Source organism: Pogoniulus pusillus, chromosome 11 (assembly GCF_015220805.1).
Source record: "Pogoniulus pusillus isolate bPogPus1 chromosome 11, bPogPus1.pri, whole genome shotgun sequence".
Taxonomy (NCBI): domain Eukaryota; kingdom Metazoa; phylum Chordata; class Aves; order Piciformes; family Lybiidae; genus Pogoniulus; species Pogoniulus pusillus.
In genome coordinates this window covers 13569963-13596002 of record NC_087274.1, presented here as the reverse complement: position 1 = coordinate 13596002, position 26040 = coordinate 13569963, and the positions used below count along the sequence as shown (strand labels likewise).

At 50.0% G+C, this 26040-nt stretch overlaps 1 protein-coding gene across 6 annotated transcripts in view; it reads right to left on the bottom strand.

Annotated features, from left to right (window-relative positions):
- Positions 1-26040, bottom strand: part of MYH10 (myosin heavy chain 10) — a 118587-nt gene that overhangs the window by 17960 nt on the left and 74587 nt on the right. For 4 of the 6 annotated variants that reach the window (XM_064151122.1, XM_064151116.1, XM_064151119.1 and 1 more), the window contains 17 exons: positions 25446-25619; positions 24214-24387; positions 20574-20688; positions 19118-19180; positions 14564-14757; positions 13600-13721; positions 12626-12695; positions 12366-12526; positions 11342-11450; positions 11126-11257; positions 10385-10591; positions 8694-8831; positions 8232-8355; positions 4922-5093; positions 4020-4232; positions 3767-3911; positions 1187-1393 (listed from right to left, as the gene is read on the bottom strand). In XM_064151122.1, the coding sequence (XP_064007192.1) occupies positions 1187-1393; positions 3767-3911; positions 4020-4232; positions 4922-5093; positions 8232-8355; positions 8694-8831; positions 10385-10591; positions 11126-11257; positions 11342-11450; positions 12366-12526; positions 12626-12695; positions 13600-13721; positions 14564-14757; positions 19118-19180; positions 20574-20688; positions 24214-24387; positions 25446-25619 (2520 nt within the window). The remainder of the gene's footprint in view (positions 1-1186; positions 1394-3766; positions 3912-4019; positions 4233-4921; positions 5094-8231; positions 8356-8693; positions 8832-10384; positions 10592-11125; positions 11258-11341; positions 11451-12365; positions 12527-12625; positions 12696-13599; positions 13722-14563; positions 14758-19117; positions 19181-20573; positions 20689-24213; positions 24388-25445; positions 25620-26040) is intronic. The other 2 variants (XM_064151120.1, XM_064151121.1) reach the window with 1 other exon arrangement.

Below are 26040 nucleotides of genomic sequence, written 5' to 3'. Positions count from 1 at the left end.
TGCTGCAGTTTGGAGTGCTTAGAGTGAGCCCTAGGCTGCATTTTCCCTCTTTTCACAGAATCACAGAAACGCTCACGCTGGAAAAGCCCCTCAGGGTCACCAAGTGAAGCCAAGAACCTTCCTCTACAAGGTTCACCCCAAGCACCACATCCAAAAGACATTTAAACACCTCCAGGGTTGGTGACTCCACCACCTCCCTGGGCAGCTCGTTCTAGTGCCTGACCACTCTCTCCACGAAATGTTTCCTAACGTCCAGTCTAAACCTATTCAGTGGCAGCTTGAGGCCATTCCCTCTTATTCTATCACTAATTGTGAGCAGAGACCAGCACCAAACTCTCTACAACCTCCTTTCAGGAAGCTGCAGACTGCCATGAGGTCTCCCCTTCCCTCTGTTTCACACCAACCATCCCCATCTCTTCCAGTCTCTCTTCAACAGATTTATTCTCCAGGCCCTTCTCAGCTTCCTTGCCCTCCTCTGCACTGGCTCCAGCACATTCACATCTCTCTTGGTTTGAGGTGCCCAAAACTGAACACAACACTCAAGGTGTGGCCACACCAGAGCAGAGTCCAAGGGGACAATCACCTCCCTCCCCTCCCTGCTCCTGCTGGGTACAGCACTTCTAATCCAGATGAGGATGCCAGTGGCTTTCTGTGCCACCTGGGCACATTGCTGGCTCATATTGAGTTGCTTTGTCATTACAACCCCCAGGTCCCTTCCTGCAGACCCCTCTGCATCTTTGGAAGTCATTTCTCCCAGCCACTTCTGCACATGGCTATGATTGGCTGCTTCTTGCCTGTTTTTCAGCAGTCCAAGACTTCCATCCAGCCATCAAAGAATCATGGTTACAGCACAGTGAGGGGCTGGAAAGTACCTCTGGGGATCACCCAGTCCAACAGTCCAACCCCCCTGCTAAAGCATGCCCAAATGACAGTGCCCAGCTGGGGCTGGAATCTCTCCAGAGAAGGAGACCCCACAACCTCTCTGGGCAACCTGCTCCAGGCCTCCAGCACCCTCACAACAAACAAGGTTCTCATCCTGTTCAGATGGAACCTTCTGGCCTCCAGTTTGTCCTGGCACTGAGCACCACTGATGAGTCTGGCCCTAGCCTCCTGCCTCCCACCTTTTAGCTCTTGCTGAGCATTGCTCAGATCCCCTCTGGGGCTGCTCCTCTCCAGCTTCTCTTACCTGCAGCTTGTTTGCCTTCTCCGCCAGCTCTGCCCTCAGCCTTTCTCCTTCGCTGACCTTGGCAGTCAGCTCTTGAACCTGAGCATCGAGCTTCTTCCTCTTGTGCTCAGACTCTGCCTTGACCTGCTGCAGCACCTTCACTTCACAGGCCAGCTCCTTGTTGTCAGACTCTAGCCCTTGCTTGTTTTTTTCAAGATTTGCTTTGAACTAGGGAAGCCAAAAAGAAAGAAAGAAACAAAATCAACACTTGGTTAGGGATGGTGAAAGGGAAGAAAGAAATCCAACACTTGGTGTCAATCAAAGGTTTCTGCTCAGAGCCATTCAGCAATCAGATTTATGAGTTCAAAAGATAAAACAAGTGCTGAGCAAGCTCTGAGTAGAGAGTGTTTAAAATGCTGAATGGAGCACTCTGTAGTCAGCCAAAGCCCAGGTTAGTGTAGGTTATTCCACCCTCCTCTCACAAGCAGCAGTGAGGAGCAGAAGATACTTCCATGAATTCAACAGAATCTGGGATGTGAGTGATGGAAAATGCCTGTTTGAGTAGCACTGTGAGTAGGAAGGAATGTGCCCACAACCAGATCAGCATGGCTCATCTCACAGACAGAAAAGGAAAGCTATCAGCCAGAGCTGCCCTTGTTTCAGGAGGCACAGCAGCCTGCCAGTGCACAACAAAGCTCTGCTCAGCACCACCCCAAGAGCTGTCAAAAATCTGGTGTAAAAGCAACAATTAACTCCAGGGGTGTTCAAGTGCCATTGTTACACTGACAGCCTCTCATCACAGGGCCTCTGGTGAAGGTTGCAGGGTACTCTTCCACCTGTCCATCTTCTTATTCAGAGTATTTCATGAATAAGGAGCAGAAGACAAGAAGTAAGACCTTCAGGTGAACCAAGCACAATTTCCACCAGCTTGAGCTCCTACATTCTCCACTTAGTTTATAATACTCCACTACTGCAATACATGGACTGCACACAGGGACATTTGGGAATGACTCACAGCAGCATTGCACAAACTAAAGGTGCTTTAGAGGGGGCTTTTTTGGCAGTGATGAAGTAATTCTGCTTTTCATACCCAACACTCAAACTACACCAGCAGGACCAGTCAATTATTTTGCTAGGGAAAGATCTTTAAGATCAAATTGAACCATTTTCTCACTCTACCAAGCCTAATGCTAAACTGTGTCCCTCAGCACCACATCTCTGCCTCATCTAAACACCTCCAAGGATGGGAATTCAACCACAGAGTGACAGGCTGGAAGAGACCGCAAGGTCCAACCTTTCTAGGTAAGAGTAGAGTTGGAAAGAGCTGGCCCAGCACCCTGCTGTCTCAGTCCTCAAGAACCCTTTAGAAGGAAGAAGTTTCTTCTAATGCCCAACTTAAACCTCTTCTGGTGTAACTTGAGGCCATTTTCTCTTGTGTGTCAAGCTAGGGAGAAGAAACCAACCCCCACCTTGCTACATCTATGCTGCCCAGAAGGACATCTTCCTGCCTGCCCTGGTGGTCATCAGAATAGAATGATAAAATCATAGAATCAGTCTATCAGTCAGAGAACACCAGAACACAGCTGTACAGATCGGCGAGATGCTCCACAGGCACCCAGCACTGGAAGGCACAGCACAGGTGGGTAGTTAAGAGAGGCTGAAGAACTTTCCCCACTACCTGCATGCTCAGCTCAGCTGTTGAGTGCTGCTATCACAGTCCCCTCATGTGGGAGGGCTGCAGCTCACCCACGCAGAGATCTGGCTCTCAGCAGCTGGGCTGCTGGAGAATGACTACAGAAGGACATGATGTGTGCCCAGGGGTGCCACTTCTAAGCCTGGTGAACATTTCTCAGATGCCAAGACAGATGCACAGAGTGCGTTGGGTTGGAAGGGATCCTCAGAGGTCACCTTGTCCAAACCCCCTGCAGGCAGCAGGGACACCAACTAGATCAGGCTGCCCAGGGCCACACTGAGTCTTGTCTTGAATGTCTGCAGGAGTGGGCCTTAACCATATTCCTGGGCAGCCTGTGCCAGTCTCTCACCATCCTCATTGGACAGAACTTCCTCCTGATGTCCAACCTAACTCTGCCCTGCTCCAGCTCTAAACCATTGCCTCTTGTCCTGTCTCACAGGGCCTTCTGAACAGTCCCTCCCCAGCCTGCCTGGAGGTCCCTTTCAGGTATCAAAATGAAGCTCTAAGGTCTCCCTGGAGCCTTCTCTTCTCAGGCTGAACAGCCCCAACTCTCCCAGCCTGTCCCTGCTGGGGAGGTTCTCCAGCCCTCTGAGCAGTTTTATGGCCTCCCCTGGACCCTCTCCATCCACTCCATGTCCTTCCTGTGTTGGAGGCCCCAGAGCTGGAGGCAGCAGTGCAGGTGAGGTCTCAGGAGAGCAGAGGGGCAGGATCCCCTCTCTCAAGCTGCTGGCCACACTGCTTCTGCTGCAGCCCAGGATGTGCTGTGATGTATTCACCTACAATTGCTAATCACATTCGGAGGACAGCTGAGCCCTGCAGGTGTCAGTGGAAGGGACTCCAACACTTGGGACCCTTCTGAAAAGCCCTGAAGCACAAAAATGTATTTCTGCAGTTAGTTTTCTTCTCACCCTTTTGGCCTGCTCCAGCTGTTCTGAGAGCTCCTCCAGGGCGGTCGCATGCCTCTGCCTGATTTCCTGGATCTGTGCTTCATGGTTTTTGGTTTCCTCTTCAATTGCTTTCTTCAGCTCAGCTACCTCCTGCTCACGCTTTGTCCTAGGGGAAGCATCAAGAGTTACTCCCCCACCCCAAACAAAAAAAACATCATTTTGAATTAAATGAAAGATGACTTTCAACAGTGCCTCCTTAGCCACCCGAGCCTACCTCAGCTCCTGCTGTGCCGCAGTGGTGTCCAAGGTATCTTCCAGTTCGGTTTTCAAAGCCTCCAGCTCTTCACTTAGATCTCTTTTCTGCTTCTCTGCCTTGTTGCGTGATGCCTTCTCAGATTCCAGATCCTCCTGGAGCTCTGCAATCTGAGCCTGCAGCTCTCTGATCACTTTCAGGGCATTGTTCTTCTGAACTGCTTCATCGTCCCCTCTGTCAGGCAGAGGCACAGCAGTGAGCCACCTCTGACTGCTGCAGATCTGTCTCACAGCAGTCTGGCATTAGCTTATGGAAGTGATATCTTAACTTTAGCACTAGAATCAAAATAGACCTTCTAAAACTCCCTAGACAGAAGAGTACCACTGTGATGGTGATGCTGACAGGTCAGAGTGCCTCAGGTACTGGCTGCACCCTCAGGCTGGTGAAACTTTCCAGCTGACACCCAAGCAGCCCCAAAATGCACCACCTGTAGGGTTTTATGTTCCTGCAGAAGTAGAGATCATGACTCAAGAAACACAAAAGGTGTTTAGCTGGTACCAAAGCAACTACACAGATCTTGATGACCTCCATCCCACCTAGTCCAAGTGCTCCATTAAAAGGCTCACTGAAAATTAGGTTTTTTTTTCCCCTCTCGAGGTTGAACTCCAAGGGCCTCCACAAGCTGCCCAAGCCCAAACTCTGCAGTTTCCTGGGGCCATTCTTTATTTGCAGGTGTGATGAGAAAACACCTCCTGACTTTGGCTACACACAGCACAGGTGTCCAGAAGTGCTCTGCTAGAAAGATCATCTGCCCTCTGCTTCACCATTGCCAGACCTGAGGTGTGTGCAGTCAGCTGCAATTCTCCCTGGGCAAGCAGCTTTCTGCCACACTTGCACAGATGTCAACCCCACCCTGCTCTGACCTGGCAAGAGCAGCCTGCAGCTCCTCTTCTTTCTTGGCCAGCTGGATCTTCAGCTCCTCAATCTGGGCCTGCAGCTCAGCTATTTGGTCCTGCAGATCTGTTGTTTCACCATCAAGTTTTCTTTTAGCTTTCTCCAGCTCCTGGCGGGTCTTCTCCTCCTTTTTCAAGCGCTCTAAGAAAGCAAAGAACTGCAGTTAGATTTTTTCCTTCCCTCTTGTCGTCTGAGGGCAAACCTCACTGCCCTCTACAACTCCAACAGGAGGTTGGAGTGAGCTGTGGGTTGGACTCTTCTTGCAGGCAGGTTGGACCAAGCCCAGAGGAAGCCACAAAGATAATCCAAGGGCTGGAGCAGCTCTGCTCTGAGGACAGGCTGAGGGAGCTGGGGAGCGCCACCTGGAGAAGAGAAGGCTCTGGGGGAACCTCAGAGCTGGTTCAAACACCTGAAAGGAACTCACAGGAAGGCTGCAGAGGGACTTTTCATAAGGGTGTCCAGAGACAGGCCAAGGGGGAATGCTTTGAAGCTGAGGGAGAGCAGAGTTAGAGTGGAGCTGAGGAAGCTCTTCAATACCAGAGTGCTGAGACTCTGGAACAGGCTGCCCAGGGAGGCTGTGGATGGCCTCTCCCTGGAGGAGATCAAGGCCAGGTTGGATGAGGCCTTGAGTGACTAAGTCTAGTTGAGAGGTGTTTCTGCCCCTGGCAGGGAGCTTGGAGTAGATGATCTCTGAGGTCACTTCCAACCCAAACTCTTCCAGGGTTCTGTAATTTCTCTCACCCCTTCCTCAGCCTGCTGCTGGCTCAGGGTATCATCTTCCACATAGACAGGGAGATGTCTTCAAGAATCATCTCTTGGAGCCACCTACGCTTGTTTGGCATCTTCCAGACATGGAATCGCAGAATCACTTTGTTTGGAAGAGGCTTTTAGGATCATCAGGTTCAACCATTAGCCCAGGTTACCACTAACCCATGCCCTTCAGCACCACACCTAAAGAGGTGGACAATCTAAAGCAAAACATTTTCTAGATGGTTCCTCATTCCAAACCCAGCACTTTTGTCTCTGTTTTCACATCACATTCCTGGTGAGTGCCAGAGACGACAGTGTCAGAAGACCCAGTTTTGTAATTGGGGAAGTTCACTGCCCTTCAAGTCTCATTGCCTAGCAGTGCCAAGACCCTAGCAGAGAGACTTTAATGGCTTCTTGAATCCCCTCCAAGAGTAAATATCATTGTGCTGTGCTTCACTAGCCAGGAAGCTGCATGCCTTATATTCCACCTGAATTTCCATTTCTAAGGTCATCAGTTTTGGAACACTCTCACAACCAGATCCATCTGTCAAGTGCTTTCAGAAGCACCAGTCCTGATTTAAGCACACAGTTACTCAAATATTATTTTCTAGTGAGTAAAGCTCACTTCTACCTATTTTAAGGTCTCTGAATATGATCTTGAACCTTTTGTTCATCAATTACCTCCTATGCCTGGCAGAGCCACGGGACTGTTTTGGTTGTAAGAGATCTAAGATCATCCAGTCCAAGTGCTAGGCCAGTACTACCATATCAACACTCACCCACGTCCCTCAGCACCACATCTCCATGGCTTTTCAATCCCTCCAGATATGGGGACCCCACCACTGCCCTGGGCAGCCTGCTAGCTCAATACTAGGGAGGTTGCCCAGGGAGGCTGTGGTTGTTTCCTTCCTGGTGGTGTTCAAGGGCAAGCTGGATGAGGCCTTGAGTGACCTGTTCTAGTGGGAGGTGTCCCTGCCTATGGCAGGGGGTTGGAACTGGATGAGCTAAACCATTCTATGATTCTATAAAACCTGCCTCTACAGAGGAGATTAAACTTTGGTGTTCTTCCATGAGCACATCAGCTTTGACACATGCAGCAAGGCAGACATGGGATTGCTGGAGCAGGGCCACAGAAGGGCAAGCTGGAAGGGTCAGGAGAACAGGACTGAGGAGGAGCAGCTGAGGGAGCTGGGGGTGTTCAGTATGGAGAAGAGGAAGCTGAGAGGAGACCTCATTGCTCTCTACAACTCCCTGAGAGGAGGCTGCAGTGAGGTGGGATTGGTCTCTTCTCCACATTCTCAGGTGATAGGAGAGGAAATGGCCTGAAATTGTGCCAGGGGAGGGTTAGGTTGGAGATGAGGAAAAATTTCTTTGCTGCAGGAGTGGTCAGGGATTGGCACAGGCTGCCCAGGGAGGTGGTGGAGTCCCCATCCCTGGAGGTGCTGGGTTGATGGTTGGACTGGATGATCTCAGAGGGCTCTTCCAACCCAAACAATTCTATGACTCTCTAACAGGCTGTACAGGGAAAGTGCAAAAACCACTGCCAGATGAGGGCAATTAAGGCAAATTTTGCCCTGGCAGTTCACTCACATTGCACAAAGGCTATTTACAGGCAATTTAAACCCCTTGAAATGAAGTGAGGTGAGACACAGGCTCAGTGCAGCCTCTGACAGCACAGGCAGGAAAGAAGAGCCAAAGATCCTCAAAGCATTAAGCAAAACAATTTAGATTTGCTTATTCAAGCCTAATGACTGCCTACAAACATTCCTCCAGACATGGGTTGTTCCAAAGTGCTGATGCAGGACACCTTGCCAGGACAGATGTGTGATCCTGGTACCAAGGGATGTGTGCAGCAGTAGAGCTTGGAGTCTGTCTGCAAATGAGTTGGATTCTCAGCCATGGAAACCGAACAAGCTAAGCATGAGACAGACTGAGCAGCCAGATGGAACAAGGCTGCCTTTCAAGTGTAGACAAAATAAGAGCTGTCAAGGCATGGACACAGAAGGTTACACTTCAAGTGAAGCAGGTCCCATTCCTTTCCAGCAGTGTCCAAGCTGTTAATAGGCAAATGTGGTAAGAAACAGAATGGGTTGGGTTGGAATGGACCTTAAAGCTCATCTAGCTTTGCATGAGCAGAGACACATCCCCATGGGCTGCCATCAGCCCTGGTTGCTCAAGGCCTCATCCAACCTGGCCTGGAACACCTTCAAGGAGGGCACATTCAGAACCTCCCTGGGCAACCTGTGCTAGTCTCTTGCCACCCTCACTCTCAAAAATGTCTTCCTCATCTCCACTCTCAGTCTCTCTTCTCCCAGCCCAGAGGCATTGTCCCTCGTCCTGGCACTCCCAGCCCATGTCCAAAGTCCTTCCCCAGCTCTCCTACAGCCCCTTCTGGTACTGGAAAGCTGCTCTAAGGTCTCCTTGGAGCCTTCTCTTCTCCAGGCTGCACAGCCCCAACTCTCCCAGTCTGTCCCCACAGGGGAGGTTCTCCAGCCCTGGGATCATCTTTGTGACCATCTTTGGACAAACCTTCCAAATCAGTGATCATCATTTCCTGCTTGTTCTTGAGTTTGGCCAAGTTTTTGGCCTTTTCTTCTTCTTCAGCCAGCTGAGAAGTACATTCAGCAATTCGATCTTCCATCAGCTTCTTTTCCTGGATGAGAGAAAGAAGAACTTCAGAATCAGAATCTGCAAATAACTGAACACAGACAAGCCAGAGAGAGCTCTCCAGTGACCATCCTGGCAGTATTAAAGACCAGTTGGTACATCATAGGAAGAAGAGTATCTGCTTTCCAAGCAACTGATGTTAACACCTGGTTCTAGGACAGCCAAAAGAATCTCAGTGTCTCAGCTCCAACCTGGCCATACATTAACAATCCTCAGGCACAAACTTTATTGATTAACTAAGAGCAGACTCTGATGCTCTGAAAGCTATCCCTTGGCACTGCCATGGCTTCTGTGCAGAACCTCCACCACGAATTCTGCTCTCACCTTCAAAAATTTGGAATTTTGGTCCTCCAGCAGTAGGATTTCTTCCTCCATCTTCTTGATCTTGGCTTCAGCTGTCACTTTTTCAAGCTGCAGTTTCTGTCGAGCTCCCTCCTCCTCATCAAGCTGTTCCTCTAGGTCCTAGGAAGAAAGGCAACTGCATCTGTGCATCTTCCAGCCTACACAGCTGCTGGAGCTTTAACTGGGTGACCAAGATGTATGATTTTGAAGAGCCACCTGCCCTAACCAACTCTCCAAATCCATTTGCCTTGCTGGAGTCACTGGTGGGGTCATTGAGCTGGTGAGGAAATTAAAGGCCTTGTGATACAGAATCTGTTGTCGATTTCAGCTCTGGCTGAACTGTGCTGTCTGGGAAGGACTCTGTGCTCAGAGTCTTTCACCTTCCTCATTCTGCATAGAAAAACAACAATTTCTACTCAATGACAACCAAATCAGATCAGGCTTTAGGAGAAAGACTTCCCAGCATCTGAGTAGGGCACCTGGGTGAAAGTGCAAGTGCCTAGGAAGAGACAGCACAGGAAACATCTCTTGGAGTCAGAGTGAATCTCATGATCATAGCTGAAATGGCTCAGATACTGGCACAAGCAGCTGGATGTGATCAGAAGAGCAATATCACAGCATGCCAGGTTGGAAGGGACCCCAAGATCATCTGGTTCAAGCTTTTTAGGTATCAGAAGAGCTGCAGTGAGCTGGCCCAGCACCCTGCCAAGCTGAGTCTTAAGACTGCCCAGCACAGGGGAATCCACCACTTCCTCCAGGAGATGATTCCAGTGAGCTTCTCTTCATCACAAATAAGATTCTCAGCCAGACATTCATGGACACTTCCAAAAGGCATCAGGGGCTGTGGGACTTGGTGTTTATCTCCACTTCAAGCACCTTGAATATTTTGAAAGGTGGAGAAGTTTTCAGCTATTCCCTTTCCCAAGGTCTCTGTTACTCAAAAGAGAGCACATCAGGTTTGCACAAACCCACCCCAAACCCTGGCAGCTCGGGAGAGGTGAAGCTGGTTTCATTTTGTAGGAGCCAGATGCTATTGGCTGGAGCTGTGTCCAGCAGGAGCACTTCTGATGAGTGACACTGACCCTTCAGTCTTTGTCTCTAGCAGACAGCAGGGCAGCCCCTGCTGCTGTTGCCAGTTTCTGCCTACTCTCAGTCCTCCTTGCACACACAACAGCTGCCAGGGCACAGACTTCTCTCTCTCCTCACCCACATGTGCCTGCAGACCACAAGAAGCTGCATACATCGAGCACAGGAAGGGATGAACATTCCAACCCATTTTATTCCACCCATGCTGCTCAGGAGCTAAATTCTGCTGTAGAAATCATGGATTCATAAAATAGTTTGAGTTGGAAGAGATCTTAAAGCTCATCCAGTTCCAACACCCTGCCACAGGCAGGGACACCTCCCTCCAGCCCAGGTTGCTCAAGGCCTCATCTGACTTGGAACACCTCCAGGGAGGAGACATCCACAGCCTCCCTGGGCAACCTGTGCCAGTGTCTCCCCACGCTCACTCGTAACAATTTCCTCCTAATCTCCAATCTCAATCTCCCCTCTTCCAGCTCAAAGACATTGCCCCTTGTCCTGTCCCTGCTTCAGACTGAGGTGCTGAGGGAGCTTCCCCTCCTGAACTGTCCTGTTTCCTGCCTTTCCATTTCCAGCACCAAGAGCCATACCTGGATGTGACCCTGCATTTTCTTTTTCTCATTTTGCAGTATTTGGTTTCTTTCCTCTTCCTCCTCAACCCTGGACTCCAAATCATGGAGAATTTCTTCCAGCTCTTGTTTTTTGGCAGCCAAGCGAGCCCTCATCTCCTCAGCTTCTGCAAAGAGCTCTGTCTCAGCCTGTAGCTGCTCAGCAAGGATGTTCTTCTCTTCCAGAAGCTGCAAAAATACACAGAGTAGTAAAGCAGTAGAAACCATATTTCCAGATCCCTTGTGAGAGATTACACACAGGGCAACTGCAAAGTTACTTAAAGGCTAAGTTCAGCACCAGTTCTTAACTCCCTGTCAATGTCCAAACCCAGAGTCTTTTAGCAGAGGTATACATCAGAAATGCAGCAGATAGGAGCATGGAATCAGCTGGGTTGGAAAAGGCCTTTTAAGATCGAGTCCAACCATTCTCTAACTCTACTCTCTTGGTATCAAGGCTGCTGCTAAGCCACGGCCTTCAGCACCACAGCTCTGCAGCTTCTAAACACCTGCAGGGATGAGCATTCAACCACCTCCTTGGGCAGCCTGTGCCAGGGTCTGAGAAGCCTTTCAGGGAAGAAGTTTCTTCTAATGTCCAACCTAAACCTCCCCTGGTGTAACACTTCAGACTATTTCCTCTTGTCCTATTACTTGCTGCTAGGGAGCAGAGTCCAATCCCCACCTCACTGTAGCCTCCTCTTCTCCTGGCTGCTCCTAGACACAAACCTGTTGATGTTTCCTTTCCATCTCCTCAAGTTCTGCCTCCACTTTTGTCTGTTTCTCTTTCACCTTCATCAGCTCCTCATCCTTGGCTTGCAGCTCTTCTTCTTGACGAGTGACCTGGAGAAGAGGCTTCACCTGCAGAGATTGGAGATGAACCAGTGAGAACCTGCACCCACCTACTTACAAAAGTCAAACCCACCAGCACAGAAGAGAAGGAACCTTGGTGAAGACTCTCCACCACTGCCAGTGCCTCAGCTTCAAATATGCAGCGCAGTTCCTCTGTAGGATTTTCAGTGCACTCAGCTGCTGCTGCTTCTTTGCAAAGGCCCTGAAGACAAGAAAGAGCAAAACATTTTGTCTAGAACACAGCTGATCCTCTACCCATGGTTTTAATTGCTGGGTTACCCTGCCCTGGAACACTTGCAGACCATAAACAGGATTATTTTGAAGTTTAAGGGACTACACTGATTTATCGGTGCTTACTCCTGAGGTGAAAGGGCAGAACAAGAGCTGGAGTCTCCTACTCCAAAACAAGAACTACAAATGTTGTTTGTTCCTCCTCTTACAGACTTGCTTCTTACAAAGATAAAAATCAGGACTCTGAACTGTCCTTTAATTTCATAGAAACAGCTTTCCAAGCACTTCGAAGAGGCTCCAGTACAGTAGGAGGAGAGATTTTCTTACCGCCCCCAGCTGTGCTGCAGTGAAAGAGCTGCAGGTGTCACTCAGGCAAGACTAAGGACGGGAGATGAAGAAGGAATGCTGAAGGCAAAAATTCACCCCACACCCTGGATGCAACCACAGATTATCAGGCAGCTCACTTTAATCTCGTGAAGTGAAAGTTTTCATAGAATCATAGAACTGTTTGGTAGGAAAAGGCCTCTGAGATCATTCAGTCCAACCAGCAACCCAGCATCAGCATGGCCACTAAACCATGGTCCCGAGCCCCATGGCCACACCTTTATGGAACACCTCCAGGGATGGGGACTCCATCACCTCCCTGGGCAGCCTCTTCCAATCCTTGACCACCCTTGCAGCAAAGAAATTGTTCCTAATCTCCAAACTAACTGTCCCTAATCTCCAAACCAACTGTCTTCTGGCATGATTTCAGGCCATTTCCTCTCCTGTCATGCACCTGATCCTAGGGAGAAGGGCCCAACCCCACCTGACTGCAGCCTCCTCTCAGGGAGCTGCAGATGCCCAGGAGGAGATCCAAGCCCAGGAGCACCCAGAGCATACATACTTCCTGGCCAGGTACCCTCGACAGACAGCCTGGAAGAAGATGATGATGTCAGTGATCTTCAGATCTCGTTCTTCCTCTAAGTGTGCCAAGACCCCAGCTCGGAAGAAGATCTTGCTCTGCCCAATTCTGTACAAGTTGGGGTCCAGCTCTAATGCTCTGATCTGGATGGAGAGCAAGCAGATTGTGTTTACATCAAGAGCAGGACAGCTGCCTGTGGCAGCAGTTCAGTGCTGAAGCAACCCAGAGGTGTGAACACTCACCATGCGCTCGCAGGCTTGCTTCCCATCCATGAAGCCCTTGGGAATGGCATTGGGAGTCAGGATCTCGTACCTTCAGTGAAAAGAGAACAAAGCTTCACATCCAGCCACCAGCTCCACGCCCCATACAGCTACAGCCACCCAGTGCTGGCCTAAGGGACTACTCCAGAATGTTTGTACAGCAGTCACACAATCCCAGCAGGGTTGGAGTGGAAGGGACCTCTGGAGATCATCCAGAACTGGATGTGTAATATAAGCTCTGGGTCTTCTCTGTCCTTTGTATGCCCAGGGTAGCTCAGAGGGAAAATGTCCTCATGTAAGGCCAAATTAATGTCAGATTGGTTGGGGATTTTTAACACAGGTGAGTACAAAACTGCTGTGTTCTGCATGTGGAGGAACTGTGCTTCAGAAGATCCCCCTCACCGTGGGTCTGTGCCTTCCAGAGGAAAGAAGGGCACAGGAGATGTCAGGGGAGTGCCTGCTGAGTGGTTAAAAACTGCCTCTGAACAGCCTCTTTGCTGTGCTTCCTCTGAACCTCTTGGAAATTGCCTGGTTTGCTTAAGGTATTCCAGGAGGGACTATGGGATAGAGAGAGACTTTCAGGATCGTGTTCTCTGATGACACAGATTAGTAGGGGTGGGAACAGACCTCTGGAGATCACTCAGTTCAATCCCCTGCTAAAGCAGGGTGCCCCCAGCAGCTTGCCCAGGATCACAATGCCCAGCTGGGGTTGGAAGCTCTCCAGAGAAGGAGACTCCACAACCTCTCTGGGTGACCTGCTCCACTCCATTTCAATTTGTTTCCCCTTCCTTACTGTCTTTAGAATCAACTTGTGGCCTTTAACTGCTTCAAATTTGAGCCACTTTGAGACCTCAGCCATGGTTGTGGATTTTTTTTCCACATGGGATGGTTTGGGGTGTCCTGAGTTATTGAACAGGAGCTTTGATCAAAACCCAAGAGGCTGTTGCTGCTGTTACCTCTGTCTGAATTCCTGGAACACAATCCTGTTTGGAAACCCCTGTCGACAAATCCTTATGCCTTCCAAAACGCCATTGCAACGGAGCTGGTCTAGAACCAGATGTGGATCCAACTTCCCAGCCTGGACAAACAAAACAACTGATTTAATCTGCAGCCATGAACAACTGCAGTCTAAGTGTTCCAGGCTAATCTCTGCAAGCACAGCTGTCTAAATAAAGGGATGTGCAAGAAATGCTGAGGAAATCACAAAAAGAGAGGTTACTAGAGGCTGGAAGGGACTTCTGGAGATCATCCAGGCCAACTCCCTGCTCAAGCAGGGCACCCACAGCAACTTGACCAGGATCGCAATGCCCACCTGGGGTTGGAATCTCTCTATAGAAGGAGACTCCACAACGTCTCTGAGCAGCCTGCTCCAGGCCTCCAGCACCCTCACAACAAAGAACTTTCTCCTCCTGTTCACGTGGAACCTCCTGTGCTCCAGTCTCTGACTGCTGCTCCTTGTCCTGGCACTGAGTAACACTGACAAGAGTCTGCCCTTGCTCCCCACCCTTTAGCTCTTTCTGAGTATTGCTCAGTTGCCTTCTGGGACTGCTCTTCTGCCCCAGGGTTCTCAGCCTTTCCTACACACAGTGATGCTCCAGGCCCTGGACTCTCTCCAGGTAGTTCCCTGCCTCTCTTGAACTGGATCCATGACTCCAGATGTGGCCTCACTGGGGCAGAATGATGGGGGAAAAGAACCTCCCTTGACCTGCTGGCCACACTTCTTGATGCACCCCAGGACCCCCTTGGCTTTCTTGCCCATGAGGGCACATTGCTGGCTTGTGGGCATTTTGCTGCCCATGAGCCTGAGAGCTCTGTGACACCTGGCTGCTGATTTCCTCAGAAGACACAAACAGACTTCCAGTGTGTGCAAGGGAGGACTGCACTGAGGAGAAAGAGAGAGGGGAGGGCTGTGGTACCTACCCTCTTCTCATGGTTGGGGATGATGCAGCGCACGAAGTTGGGGTTGGTGTTGCGCAGCGTCGCCATCAGCTTGGTGAGAGACTCCTTGTAGAGCTGCCCCACGGTCCGGAACATGCCCTTCTTGGTCTTGTAGGCAGAGCCAAAGGCTGTCTCTGTTATCCCAGTCACCTGGTCCAGCCCCACAATACGATCCACTGGGAAGGGCAAGAGGAAACAATGAAGTGGGCTTTAAGGTGGGGCAGGCAGAGAGGCAGGCAGGAGGAGCAGGAGTGCAGCAGCAGAAGCTTTGCAGGACACACGGCAGGAGGTGCTGCCGGGAGCCGAGGCAGCCAGCAGGGACAGGGACGCTGTGCACAAGCAGTGGGACCAAAAGCCACAAACTCAGACAGCAGGAGAGTGTAGCTTTGGGAGGGACAAACTAAAATATCCAGCTCTTGACTTGCAGCTCTGCATGACCAGTGAAGCCATCTGCTTGCAGTCAGCTTCTCAGAGAGAAAGCCGCTTGGAAACCAGCAACCGTTTGAGTTCCTGTGATGAGAAATACTCCTGGGCTGAAGGGCTGGAGTTAGACATCTGCATGTGTCTGCTTCAAATGCACCACGGGGGGTTGGAAAGGACCTCTGAAGATCGAGCCTGACCCCTCTGCCAGAGCAGGATCACCTAAGGGCAGGTCACATAGAACACACCCAGCTGGACCTTGAAATCTCCAGAGAAGGAAACTCCACAACCTCTCTGGGCAGCCTTCTCCAGGGCTCCAGCACCCTCACACCAAAGGAGTTTCTCCTCATGTCGAGGTGGAACCTTCTCCTGGGTTCCTGCACTCAGTGTTCCTTGTCCTGTCACTGGGCACCACTGAAGAGAGCCTGGCACCTTCATCCTGACAGCCACCCCTCAGATATTTACAGACTGATCAGATCTCTCAGCCTTCTCTTCTCCAGACCAAACAGCCCCAGGGCTCTTGGTCTCTTTTACAACAGAGATGCTCAAGTCCCCCAGCCATCCTCCTAGCTCTCTGTTGGACTCTCTCCAGCAGATCCCTGTCTCTCTTGAACTGTGGAGCCCAAAACTGGACAGAGTATTGCAGGTGTGGTCTCACCAAGACAGAGTAGAAGGGGAGGAGAACCTCCCTAGACCTGCTGCCCACATTTGCCTTGCTACACCTCAGGCTGCCTTCAGCCACAAGGGCACATTTCTGGCCTCAGAGAACCTGTGCTTCTCTAGGTCGTGTAGAACAAAGAGGAATGGAAGCCACAAGGATTAAAGTGGAGCTCCACTAACTGCTTGAGTGTCTTGAAAACAGAACTGTTGGGAGTGGTGCAGTGTCAGTGAGAGGAGGGAAAGGTATCTGCCAGGATTCTGCTAGTCTGCCTTGGGAAGAATTCTTCCCAGTTTTACACAGAAGCACAAAGACCTCCCCAGGCAAAAGGGAAGTGCACAGCAAAGCACCCCTAAGCTGTCAGCAAGCACCAGGACTGAGATAGTCCTTTTTTTTTCCCCCTTGAATTTAAGAACATTTGGGGCAAGGATCTCTATGGATGCCTCTTCAGAAGCTGGCTGATGTTGTTCAAAACTTTAGGTCACAACCGTGAAGGTGGTTCCATGTTCAGGGCAACAAGTATTGAAACATCTCACTAGAGGAAAAAAAATACATGGGTGGGTTGGCACCTTGAGTTGGCAGCTCTGGGCAGCAAGTACAACATCCACCGGGTCTCCATGAAATCCAGAATAAATAAGTAACCAGATGTGAGCTACAACTGTCAAGCTATCTTCACAGAACTGCAGCATGGAGGGAGTTGGAAGAGACCTCTGGAGACCATCCAGTCCAACCCCCTGCTAGAGCAGGGCACCCACAGCAGCTTGCCCAGGATCAAAATGCCTAGCGGGGATTGGAAACTCTCCATATAAGTAGACGCCACAAACTCTCTGGGCAGCCTGCTCCAGGCCTCCAGCAACCTCACAACAAAAGAAGTTTCTCCTCCTCTCCAGATGGAACCTCCTGGCTTCCAGTCTGTGCCCACTGCCCCTTGTCCCGTTGCTGGGAACCACTAACAAGAGTCTGGCCTCTGCCTCTTGCCCCTGACCCTTGAGCTCTTGCTGACCATTGCCCAGCTTCCCTCTGGGGCTGCTCTTCTCCAGGCTCAACAGCCCCAGGGCTCTCAGCCTTTCTTCCTCAGGGATGCTCCAGGCTCCTCAGCAGCTTTGTAGCCTCTGGCTGGATTCTCTCCAGTTGTTCTCTGTCGCTATTGAACTGGGAAACCCAAAACCAGCCCCAGGACTCCAGATGTGGCCTCAATACGGCAGAGGGGGAGGAGAATCAACCTTGACCTGCTGGCCACACTCTTCTTGATTCTCCCCAGAACCCCAATGGCTTTCCTGGTCACCAGGGTTCATTGCTGGCTCATGAGGAACTTTTCCACCAGCACCCACAGGTCCTTCTCTGCAGAGCTGATTCCCAGCAGATCCCCCTTCAACTGTCCTGATTCAGGAGGTTGTTCCTTCCCAGGAGCAGGATCCTACACTTGCCCTTGTTGGACCCCATGAGGTTGCCTCTGCCCAACTCTCCAGTCCATTCAGGTCTCACTGAATGGCAGCACAGCCTCATGGGTGCCAGCCACTGCTCCCAGTTTGGTATCATCAACAAACTGCCTGAGGGTCCCCTCTGTCCCTTCACCCAAGCCACTGCTGAATTCAAACTCCTTCAAAGCACAGCAGAGGGAATTGTGCCTTGGTGACAGAATTTGTTTTGCAGATGACAAACTGACACAATCTCATTTTGTGCTCAGCTGGTTTTGAAAGGTTTATATTTAAAAAAGGGAACATTAAAAGCAGGCAAACAGAGGACAGCAAGTCTGGATCATCACTTGTAGGCCCTGCAAGCAGCAGAAAGCAGAGCCCAGGTCCTCCACATGGCTTTGAGCAGCAAAACCCCAGCTGCTCACTCAAGTTACAAGAATAAGCAGGGGCAAGCTGGTCAGAAGATGCTATCCCAAAGATTTACTTGGAAGCAGAATTCAGTTCTAAACCAGGAGTTGGTTAGAGTTCAGTGGGGATCAGTCCTGCAGAGGATGAGCTGTGTGCAGCTATTAGGACCAAGCACCCAGCAGACACCATTAATGAGTGATACCAGCCAGATCCCAGGCTTGTATGATAATCATTGTTGGGTATCTGCTGGTTTGCTTCCCTCTGTCCAGCTATAAGGTGGTTCTTTGTATCTCCAGAGGATTGTGACAGTTAAATGTAAGCTTTCCCCCTAGATTAGAGCAGGCCCTAAGCAGCACAACTGGAGACTCCTCCACTGGCCAAAGCCTCTCACCTCAAGCCCTCAAGCCCTCTAGCCCTCAAGCCCTCAAGCAGGAATGAACCTGTCCCCTTCTATGTGATCTAGCAGGAAAAGAAACCCAAGCAAAGACCTAAAACCTGAAGTCACAACCTTCATAGAATAGTTTAGGTTTGCAGGGCCCTCCAAAGGTCTAGCCCAACTGGCCTGCAGTCAGCAGGGGCATCCTCCACTAGATCAGGTTGCCCAGAGCCTTGTCAAGGCTGACCTTGAATTAATTTCCAAGGATGGAGCCTCAACTACCTCCTGTTGCAGTGTTCCAGCACTGTCACGATGCAGAGCTTGTTCCTAACACCCAACCTAAACCTGTTCTCCAGAATCAAACCACTGCCCCTCACCCTGTCACTGCAGGCCTTGGGAAACAGTGTCTCTGCAGCCTTCTTGCAGCACCCTTCAGGTGCTCTGAGGCCTCCCCAGAGCCTTCTCCAGGCTGGACAACCCCAGCTCTCAGTCTGCTCTTGTAACAGAGGTGCTCCAGCCCCCTGACGGCCATGGTGCTCCTTTGGACCCACTCCATCAGGTCCATGTCCATCCTGTGTTGATGGCTCCAGATGTACTTGTAAGATTGGGGAGAGGAAAGCAGGGATGGGGAAAAGGTTGGATAAAATCCCTAAAGGTCCTTCAGAGAAATAGTCCAAAGAAGTGGGCTCTCAAAATCCATGCAGCTTCTCTAAAAGGGAAGCACCCAAATTCAGAGGGTTTGAAGTAAAACAACAAGCCCACCAAGCCTGGAGGGAGCTGGTTGCCCCTTCCTGCCCCCACTACAACTGCAGCACTCCTCTGATGCTTCATCACCAGCTCCAACACCCACGTGCCAAAACGTTGCAGAGTTTCATCAGTGTTGGGACTGCAGAGAGAAGCTTGATGGTGTTCCAAAGCTTGTGCATTCTCTCAGGTGCTTGGAGCTACCAGAGGTCTCACTTCAGAAGCAATTCTGCATCTCAACATGGAACTAGGAAGCAACAAATCTTTTGTTGTTGTTGTTGTTGTTGTTCATCTGCAATGCTTAAATGCAGTGCATCAACTGGAGATGCTCTATGTATGCAGCAGCAGCTGGGTAGGTATGCACTTGGGACACCACCTGCCTGGTGGAGGGACACCTAAGGTCAGCATGAAATGACAAAGTTCATGCAAGCCTACGAGCAAATAAACAAATGGTTGTCCTGTAGATACCACAGCCCTGCCTTCAGTAGGCCTACTGCTTTATAGCCATTCACCTGGTGGATCATGGAGACCAGTAATATTGTCATAGAAACAGGCTCTCTGAATAGTCTGAATCTCTAAGGCAGAGAAACAGCAGAAACAGAAAGACAGAAGAGCAGATACACAAAGACACTTCAGTTAGTACAACAGAACAGGGTTATTAATTGCAAACAGACTTAACTCTGCTACAACAGCAATTAGGTCACAACACATCCCATGCACACTTCAGTTATCTGGGGAAGGAGGGGAGGAAATATTTAGCCCAAACCACCTTTTTTGCTTCTGTGCAAAGGAGCAGAACCCCAGACAAAAAGTTCTTCATATCTTCATTACAAGTGACTCAACAGGGACACACTCAGCAGTACCCTACAGAGCAGCTGCATCATAAGCTTCATGTCAGACTCATAGAATGGGTTGGATTGGAAGGGACCTTTAAAGCTCATCCAGTCCAACCCCCTGCAGTCAGCAGGGACATCTTCAACCAGAGCAGGTTGCTCAAAGGCTCCAGACAACCTCACCTGGAATGTTCCCAGGGATGAGGCTTCTACCATCTCTGTGGACAACTTGTTCCAGTGTTTGACCATCCTCATCATAAAACATTTCTTTGTTGTATCCAGTCTAAATCTCCCCTCTTTTGGTTTAAATCCATCACCCCTTGCCCTGCTACAGCAGGCAAAAAGATTGTCCCCATCATTCTCACAGGGCCCCTCAGAGTACTGGAAGGCTGCAGTGAGGTTTCCCTGGGGGCTCCTCTTCTCTATTTCCTCTTTGAAGAAGATGCTCCAGGACTTAGATACTGTGACACGTAAATATCCTCTAATCAATACACTCTGGTGGTAAAAAGTAGCCTGGACAAGCCCCTGCTGACTAATTATTGATCTGCTTCTGGTTCGTGGAGGATTTTGGCTAAACTATTGCTAATGTTCAAAGCTGCCATGCAGGTAAAGTAGGGAATCAGCAGTGTGCAGCTGACAGGAACACACTGAGCTTGATTTCTTTGATCCAAGCACTGGCATGGCTGCTCAAGGATTTTCTTTGGGGAGAGATGCAGACTTCCAGGGTATCACCCACCACTGCACATAAAACTGTGCTGGTGCTCACATCAGACAAGAGTCGATTGTCAGAGCCACCATTAAAGCTGCTCACATTCAGGACTCCACTTCACCAAGTCCAGCTAAGAGTTTTGGGCAGGATTCTCCACAAGATTTGACACAGTGTAACAAGAGGTAAGCGTGTTATCAGTTCAGATAATGAACATGAGAAGCAGCTACTCAGAAATGGTACATGTGCAAGGGACCAGTGCTGCAACCCAGCTTCCTTCGTCTACTTTGGGCACTAGAGATGAGAGGAAATGCTGTAGAGAATTAAATGTGAAGTGGAGGGTGAGAAGGGACAGGCACAAAACACCTCAAACTCATCCAGCAAGGTAAAGTCACTCATAAGTTGTTTGCTCAGAGCACAATCTCTTACCATCCTTCCACAGCTCTGCAACAAATTTGTCAGAAGACTGGTGCAGGAGCGTGGCCACGTTGTCGTTCAGAGGGTCCATGTTCTTCATCAGCCACTCATCTGCCTTGTAGTCCACCTGCAGAGCAGCCAAGGTGCATGTGAGTAGAGAAACCACCGGCCTGAAACCCACCAGCATCAGAGAAATCACCAGCTTCAAACTCCGCAGCATCAAAGCCACTGTTTGGAATACTGCACTGGCGTTTTCCTCCTGCGCTCTTCAGAATCATGGAATGGTTTGGGTTTGAAAGGACGAAAGGTCAGCCAGCCCAACTCCTCTGCAGTCAGCAGGGACATCTTCCATTAGATTAGGCTGCTCAGAGTCTTGTCCAACTTGACCTTGATTATCTTCACGGCTAGCGCCTCAACCACCGGCCTAGGTGACCTGTTGCAGTGTTTCATCGTCCTCATGATAAAGACTCATAGAAAGGTTTGGAGTTGGAAGGGACCTTAAAGCTCATCCAGTTCCAACACCTTGCCATGGGCAGGGACACCTCACACCAGCCCAGGTTGCTCAAGGCTTCATCGAGCCTGGCCCTGGCCATCTCCAGGGAGAGGGCAACCTTCCTGGGCAACCTGTGCCAGAGTCTCCCCACCCTCACTGCAAAGAATTTCTTCCTCATGTCCACTCTCGATCTCCCTTCTCCCAGCTCAAAGCCATTATCTGCTGTCTTGGCACTCCCTGACCTCGTCAGAAGTTCCTCCCCTGCTCCCCTGTAGTTCCCTTCAGGTCCTGGAAGGTTGCTCTAATGTCTCCCTGGAACCTTATTCTCCCCAGGCTGAACAGCCCCATCTCCCCCAGCCTGAGCTAGCTGTGCCTCCTCCAGTCTGAATTTGTCATCCTTCTGGTAGATGTAAGAGAACTGGGAGCTCCCTTACAGCTCTAGCAACCTAACTTGCTGCCCACTGCCAGCTGGGAACATTTTCAGGGTTATTGCCAAAATAAGGTTTCACTTTTCACTGTGAAGATGTAAAACCAACTCCAGCACAGATCTGGAAGAGCAGAGAGTAAATTAAGGATGTGCTGCAGCTTGAAGGTTTGAATTTCCCTGCAGCAGTTCAACACTTTGCCTTCCAAGGAAAACAAACAAAGCTCTTATCTGGAAAGAACCAATTCTGTGGTTTGCCACTGAGCTGCAGCTCAGCAGTCACAAACTCAATGCTACCAACATGGGTTTCATCCCATCTCAAAAGAGAGCCCTAAAATTCCAAGTCAAACAAAATCTCTGCACAGAAAGCAGATTCCCGCTAGAAGCAGAGCTTTCTAATTTTAACTGAGGGCTTTGGAAGGAAAGCCACTTTGAAATGCTTCCAGCATCCCAAACTAGATCAGATCATTATCTTAATGCCTCTTGCAGGAAAAGCTGCCTTACAAACTATTCCAGTTTGGGAGGAATACACATTTGGATCAAAAAAACCCCAACCTGGGAAATACCTGCTGTCGAAGCCAGGCCTGCAGTGCCAGCATTGAGGAATTGCAGAATGGTCTGGGTTGGAAGAGACCTCTAAAAGTCATCCAGTCCAAACTCCCTGCAGTCAGCAGGGACATCCTCCATCAGATCAGGTTGCCCAGAGCCCTGTCAAGCCTCACCTTGAATATCTCCAGGGCCTGCAACCTCAACTACCTCCCTGGGCAACCTGTCACAGTGTTCCAGCGCCCTCCCGGTGCAGAACTTGTTCCTCACATCCAATCTCAATCTGCTCTGCTCTCCTTTCAAACCCTTGCCCTCATCCCGTCCCTGCAGGCCTTTGGAACAGTTCCTCTGCAGTCGTCTTATAGTTCCCTTCAGGTACTGGCAGGCCTAAATCTAGGGAACTAAGTCTAGTCTCCCTGGAACCTTCTCTTCTCCAGGCTGAACACCCCCATGTCCCTCAGCCTGTCCCCATGGGGAAGGTTCTCCAGCCCCCTGATCATTTTCATGGCCCTTCTCTGGACCCTCTCCTTAAGGTCCATGTCCTTCCTGTGCTGAGGATTCCAGAGCTGGACACAGCACTGAGCAGACACAGAGATGCCCAGAAGTGGCAGAAGGAAGCCATTCCTCAGGAGAATTACTTCTGAGTAGTTAAGCACTGAGCTGCTTTACCTCCTTTCGATGACCTCAAGGTAATCAAAAGCATCAGCCTTGCTGTGGCCCTGGGCAGCCTGCCCTAGCTGTAGATGGCCCTACTGACTACAGGGGGTTAGACAAGATGTACTTTGAGGGTCTCCTCCAAGCCAATGCACTCTGTGACTCTGTAACCCACTGTCAACAGCAGCACCAGAGCTGATTCCATGACCTCTGCGTAGATGTTATAAATACTGATGAAAGGACTTGTATGTTTCACTCTGCTTCACCTTTTTGTCACCATCAGCTAGATGGCACCACTGACAGAATCACAGAACAGCTTGGTTGGAAGAGATCTTCAGGGTCACCAAGTTCAACAATTAACTCAGCACTGCCAGGGCACCACTGAACCAGGTTCCTCAGCACCACATCTACACAGCTTTGAAACCACTCCAGCCATGGGGACTCCACCACTGCCCCAGGCAGCATGGGCCAGGCTTTGACAACACTTTTCATGAAGAAACTGTTTCTCGCATCCATCCTAAGCCTCACTTTGACACAACTTGAGGCCATTTTTTCTCATCCTATTACTTGTTACTAAGGAGACCAACCCCCACCTGGCTCCAACCTCCTTCTGGGTGATGTGAAGAGGCAGAAGTCTCCTCTCAGCCTCCTTTCCTGCAGACTGAACAACCCCAGTCCCCTCAGCTGCTCTTCAAAAGACTTACTCTTTAGATCCTTCACCAGCTTCAACAAATAAACATTGACACAGACAACAAAAAGTCAAGAGTGCTTTAAAACAAGAACTACAGAGGCTTTTCAGCAGTCCCAAATCTGCTGCTTCTAAATATACTACGGCAAAAGCTGCTACTAGGATCAAGTTCAATCTATTTCTGCATAGCCCAGCCCTACAGAACAGCCCTGGTGATCCTGAAGGATCCACAGAACACAAGTTCCTGCTTGGACCTGCTCACAAAGCACCTGAGCTCTGTCCTCTGTACTGAGAGACTAAACACTGAGTGAAAAAGAAAAGGTTTCAGCTTGAGGTTACTTCCCCTTCCCTGGAGGTGTTAAAAGCCAGGTTGGATGAGGCCTTAAGCAACCTGGGCAGGTGGGAGATGTCCCTGCCCATGGCAGGGGGTTGGAACTCAGTGATCTTCAAGGTCCCTTCCAACCCAAACTATTCTTTGATTCTATGAAATCATCTAAGTGAGGATTAATACAGACCAAGTGTTATGTGAAGAGGAGAGGAAAGTGAAGGTGGCACTGCCACAGCCCTGCCTGAGGCACTGCTATCAACTTGGAAACATTCAGGAGAGACTCATTTCTAAGACTTTGCAATCAAATTAAACTGATACTAAAGGGAGCAACTATTTCAGTTTGTATTTCCAGTTCTTTCTCTTGGGCAACCAGAGTTCCCTCACAGCTCTCCTGAATACATTCAAGAAAATTAAAGGAGACCTCCCCCCTGCACAAGTATTTCATAGTTGGGTAGCTCTGCTGCAGAACACTTTCCCAAACCAACATCTGCAACCAAGTGTTTCAGGTTTAACTCTTACCTTCCCTGCATAGTGAATGATGCAGAAGTCTGCTTTGTCCTTTAGCTGTCTTGGCTTTTGGAACTTGGAGTGAGTCCCTTGCTCCTGGACCAATTTTTCCACAAATGTCTTGTCAGTAGCTTTAGGGAACCAGCATTCCTCATCCAGCAGTGCCAGCACACCAGGGGGATTGGCCTGAAATGCAGTTGGGTTTCAGAAGAATTAAAAATTCAGAGAGATAGATATAGATATAGAGAGAGATAAATACAGAGAGAGATTTGAAATGTTCAGATTTAATCACACTATTGGATGCTACAATAAGAATTTGTCTAATAAAAAAATGGATCTGAATTAGAACAAGCTGAGGCGGTTCCATGACAAACATTGTGACTGGTCTAATGTCATGCCAATGCCTACAGAGCCAAGACACAGAATGGTAGGGGTTGGAAGGCACATCCTGAGATCAAGTCTAGTCCCCATGCCAAAGCAGGGTCAGCCTAGGGCAGGTCACAAAGGAGCACATCCATATGGGTCTTGAAAGTCTCCAGAGAATGAGACACCACAGCCTCCCTGGGCAGCCTGCTCCAGACCTGCAGCAGCCTCACATCAAACAAGTTTCTCCTGTTCAGGTGGAATCTCCTAGGTTCCAGTCTGTGCCCATTGCCCACTGTCCTGTCCCTGGGCACCACTGACAAGAGTCTGGCCTCAGCCTCTTGCCACCCCCCCCCAACTTTTATCTCTTGCTGAGCATTGCTCAGATCTTCTCTGGGGGTGCTCTTCTCCAGGCTCTCAGCCTTTGCTCCTCACACAGCTGCTCCAGGCTCCTCAGCAGCTTTGTAGCCTCCACTGGCCTCTCCAACAGTTCCCTGTCTCTCTTGAAATGAGGATCCCAGAACTGGCTCCAGGACTCCAGATGTGGCACACCAGAGCAGAGTAGAACAGGAGGAGAACATCCCTTGACCTGCTGGCCACACTGCTGAATGCACCCCAGAGGGCCACTGACCTCCTTGGCCACCAGGGCACTTTGCTGGCTTGTGGGGAACTTGTCCACAAGCACTCCCAGGTCCTTCTTCCAGCAGGTCTCTCCTCATCTGTACTGCTGCAGGAGGTTGTTTCTCCCCAGGTACAGGACCCTACACTTGCCCTTGCTGAACCTCATGAGGTTCCCTCTGCACAGCTCTACCTGCCCAGCTCTCTGAGTGGCAGATCAGCCTGACATGGTGCCAGCCACTCAGATCACTCCTCACACTTACAGGCCTCTCAATTAAGTCAATGCAAGGCTGCAGATCCAGGCCAAAGTCAATGAAGTTCCACTCGATGCCCTCTCGTTGGTACTCCTCTTGCTCCAGGATAAACATTGTGTGGTTGAACAACTGCTGCAGCTTCTCGTTGGTGTAGTTGATGCAGAGCTGCTCAAAGGAGTTCAACTGCAAGGGTAGTAAGCAAGAATAGTTCAGTGGCAGGACTTAGCACACATCTGGAAGTCAAAAATTTGACCTCAGAAGGAAATTCCTCAAAACTTTGAAGCATTCCAGTGGAGAATGCAAAGGACACATCTCAGGTTCCCTGTCAAACAGAATTCAATCAACATGGAGTAGGAGAAAGCACTGCCTACAGGACAATGATCTAGACTAAAAGAAGACCTCTTGGCACTGTAGTTTAGGGTTGTCAAAGAATTTGAGTGCTGTAAACCAAACCCCTCTTGCAGCTGGGAACCCACATTGTGTAGCTTTGCAGTGCACAGAGTCACAAAATGAGCTGAGTTGGAAAGAATCTTAAAGTTCACCAGTTCCAACCCCCTGCCACGGGCAGGGACACCTCACACCAGCCCAGGCTGCTCAAGGCCTT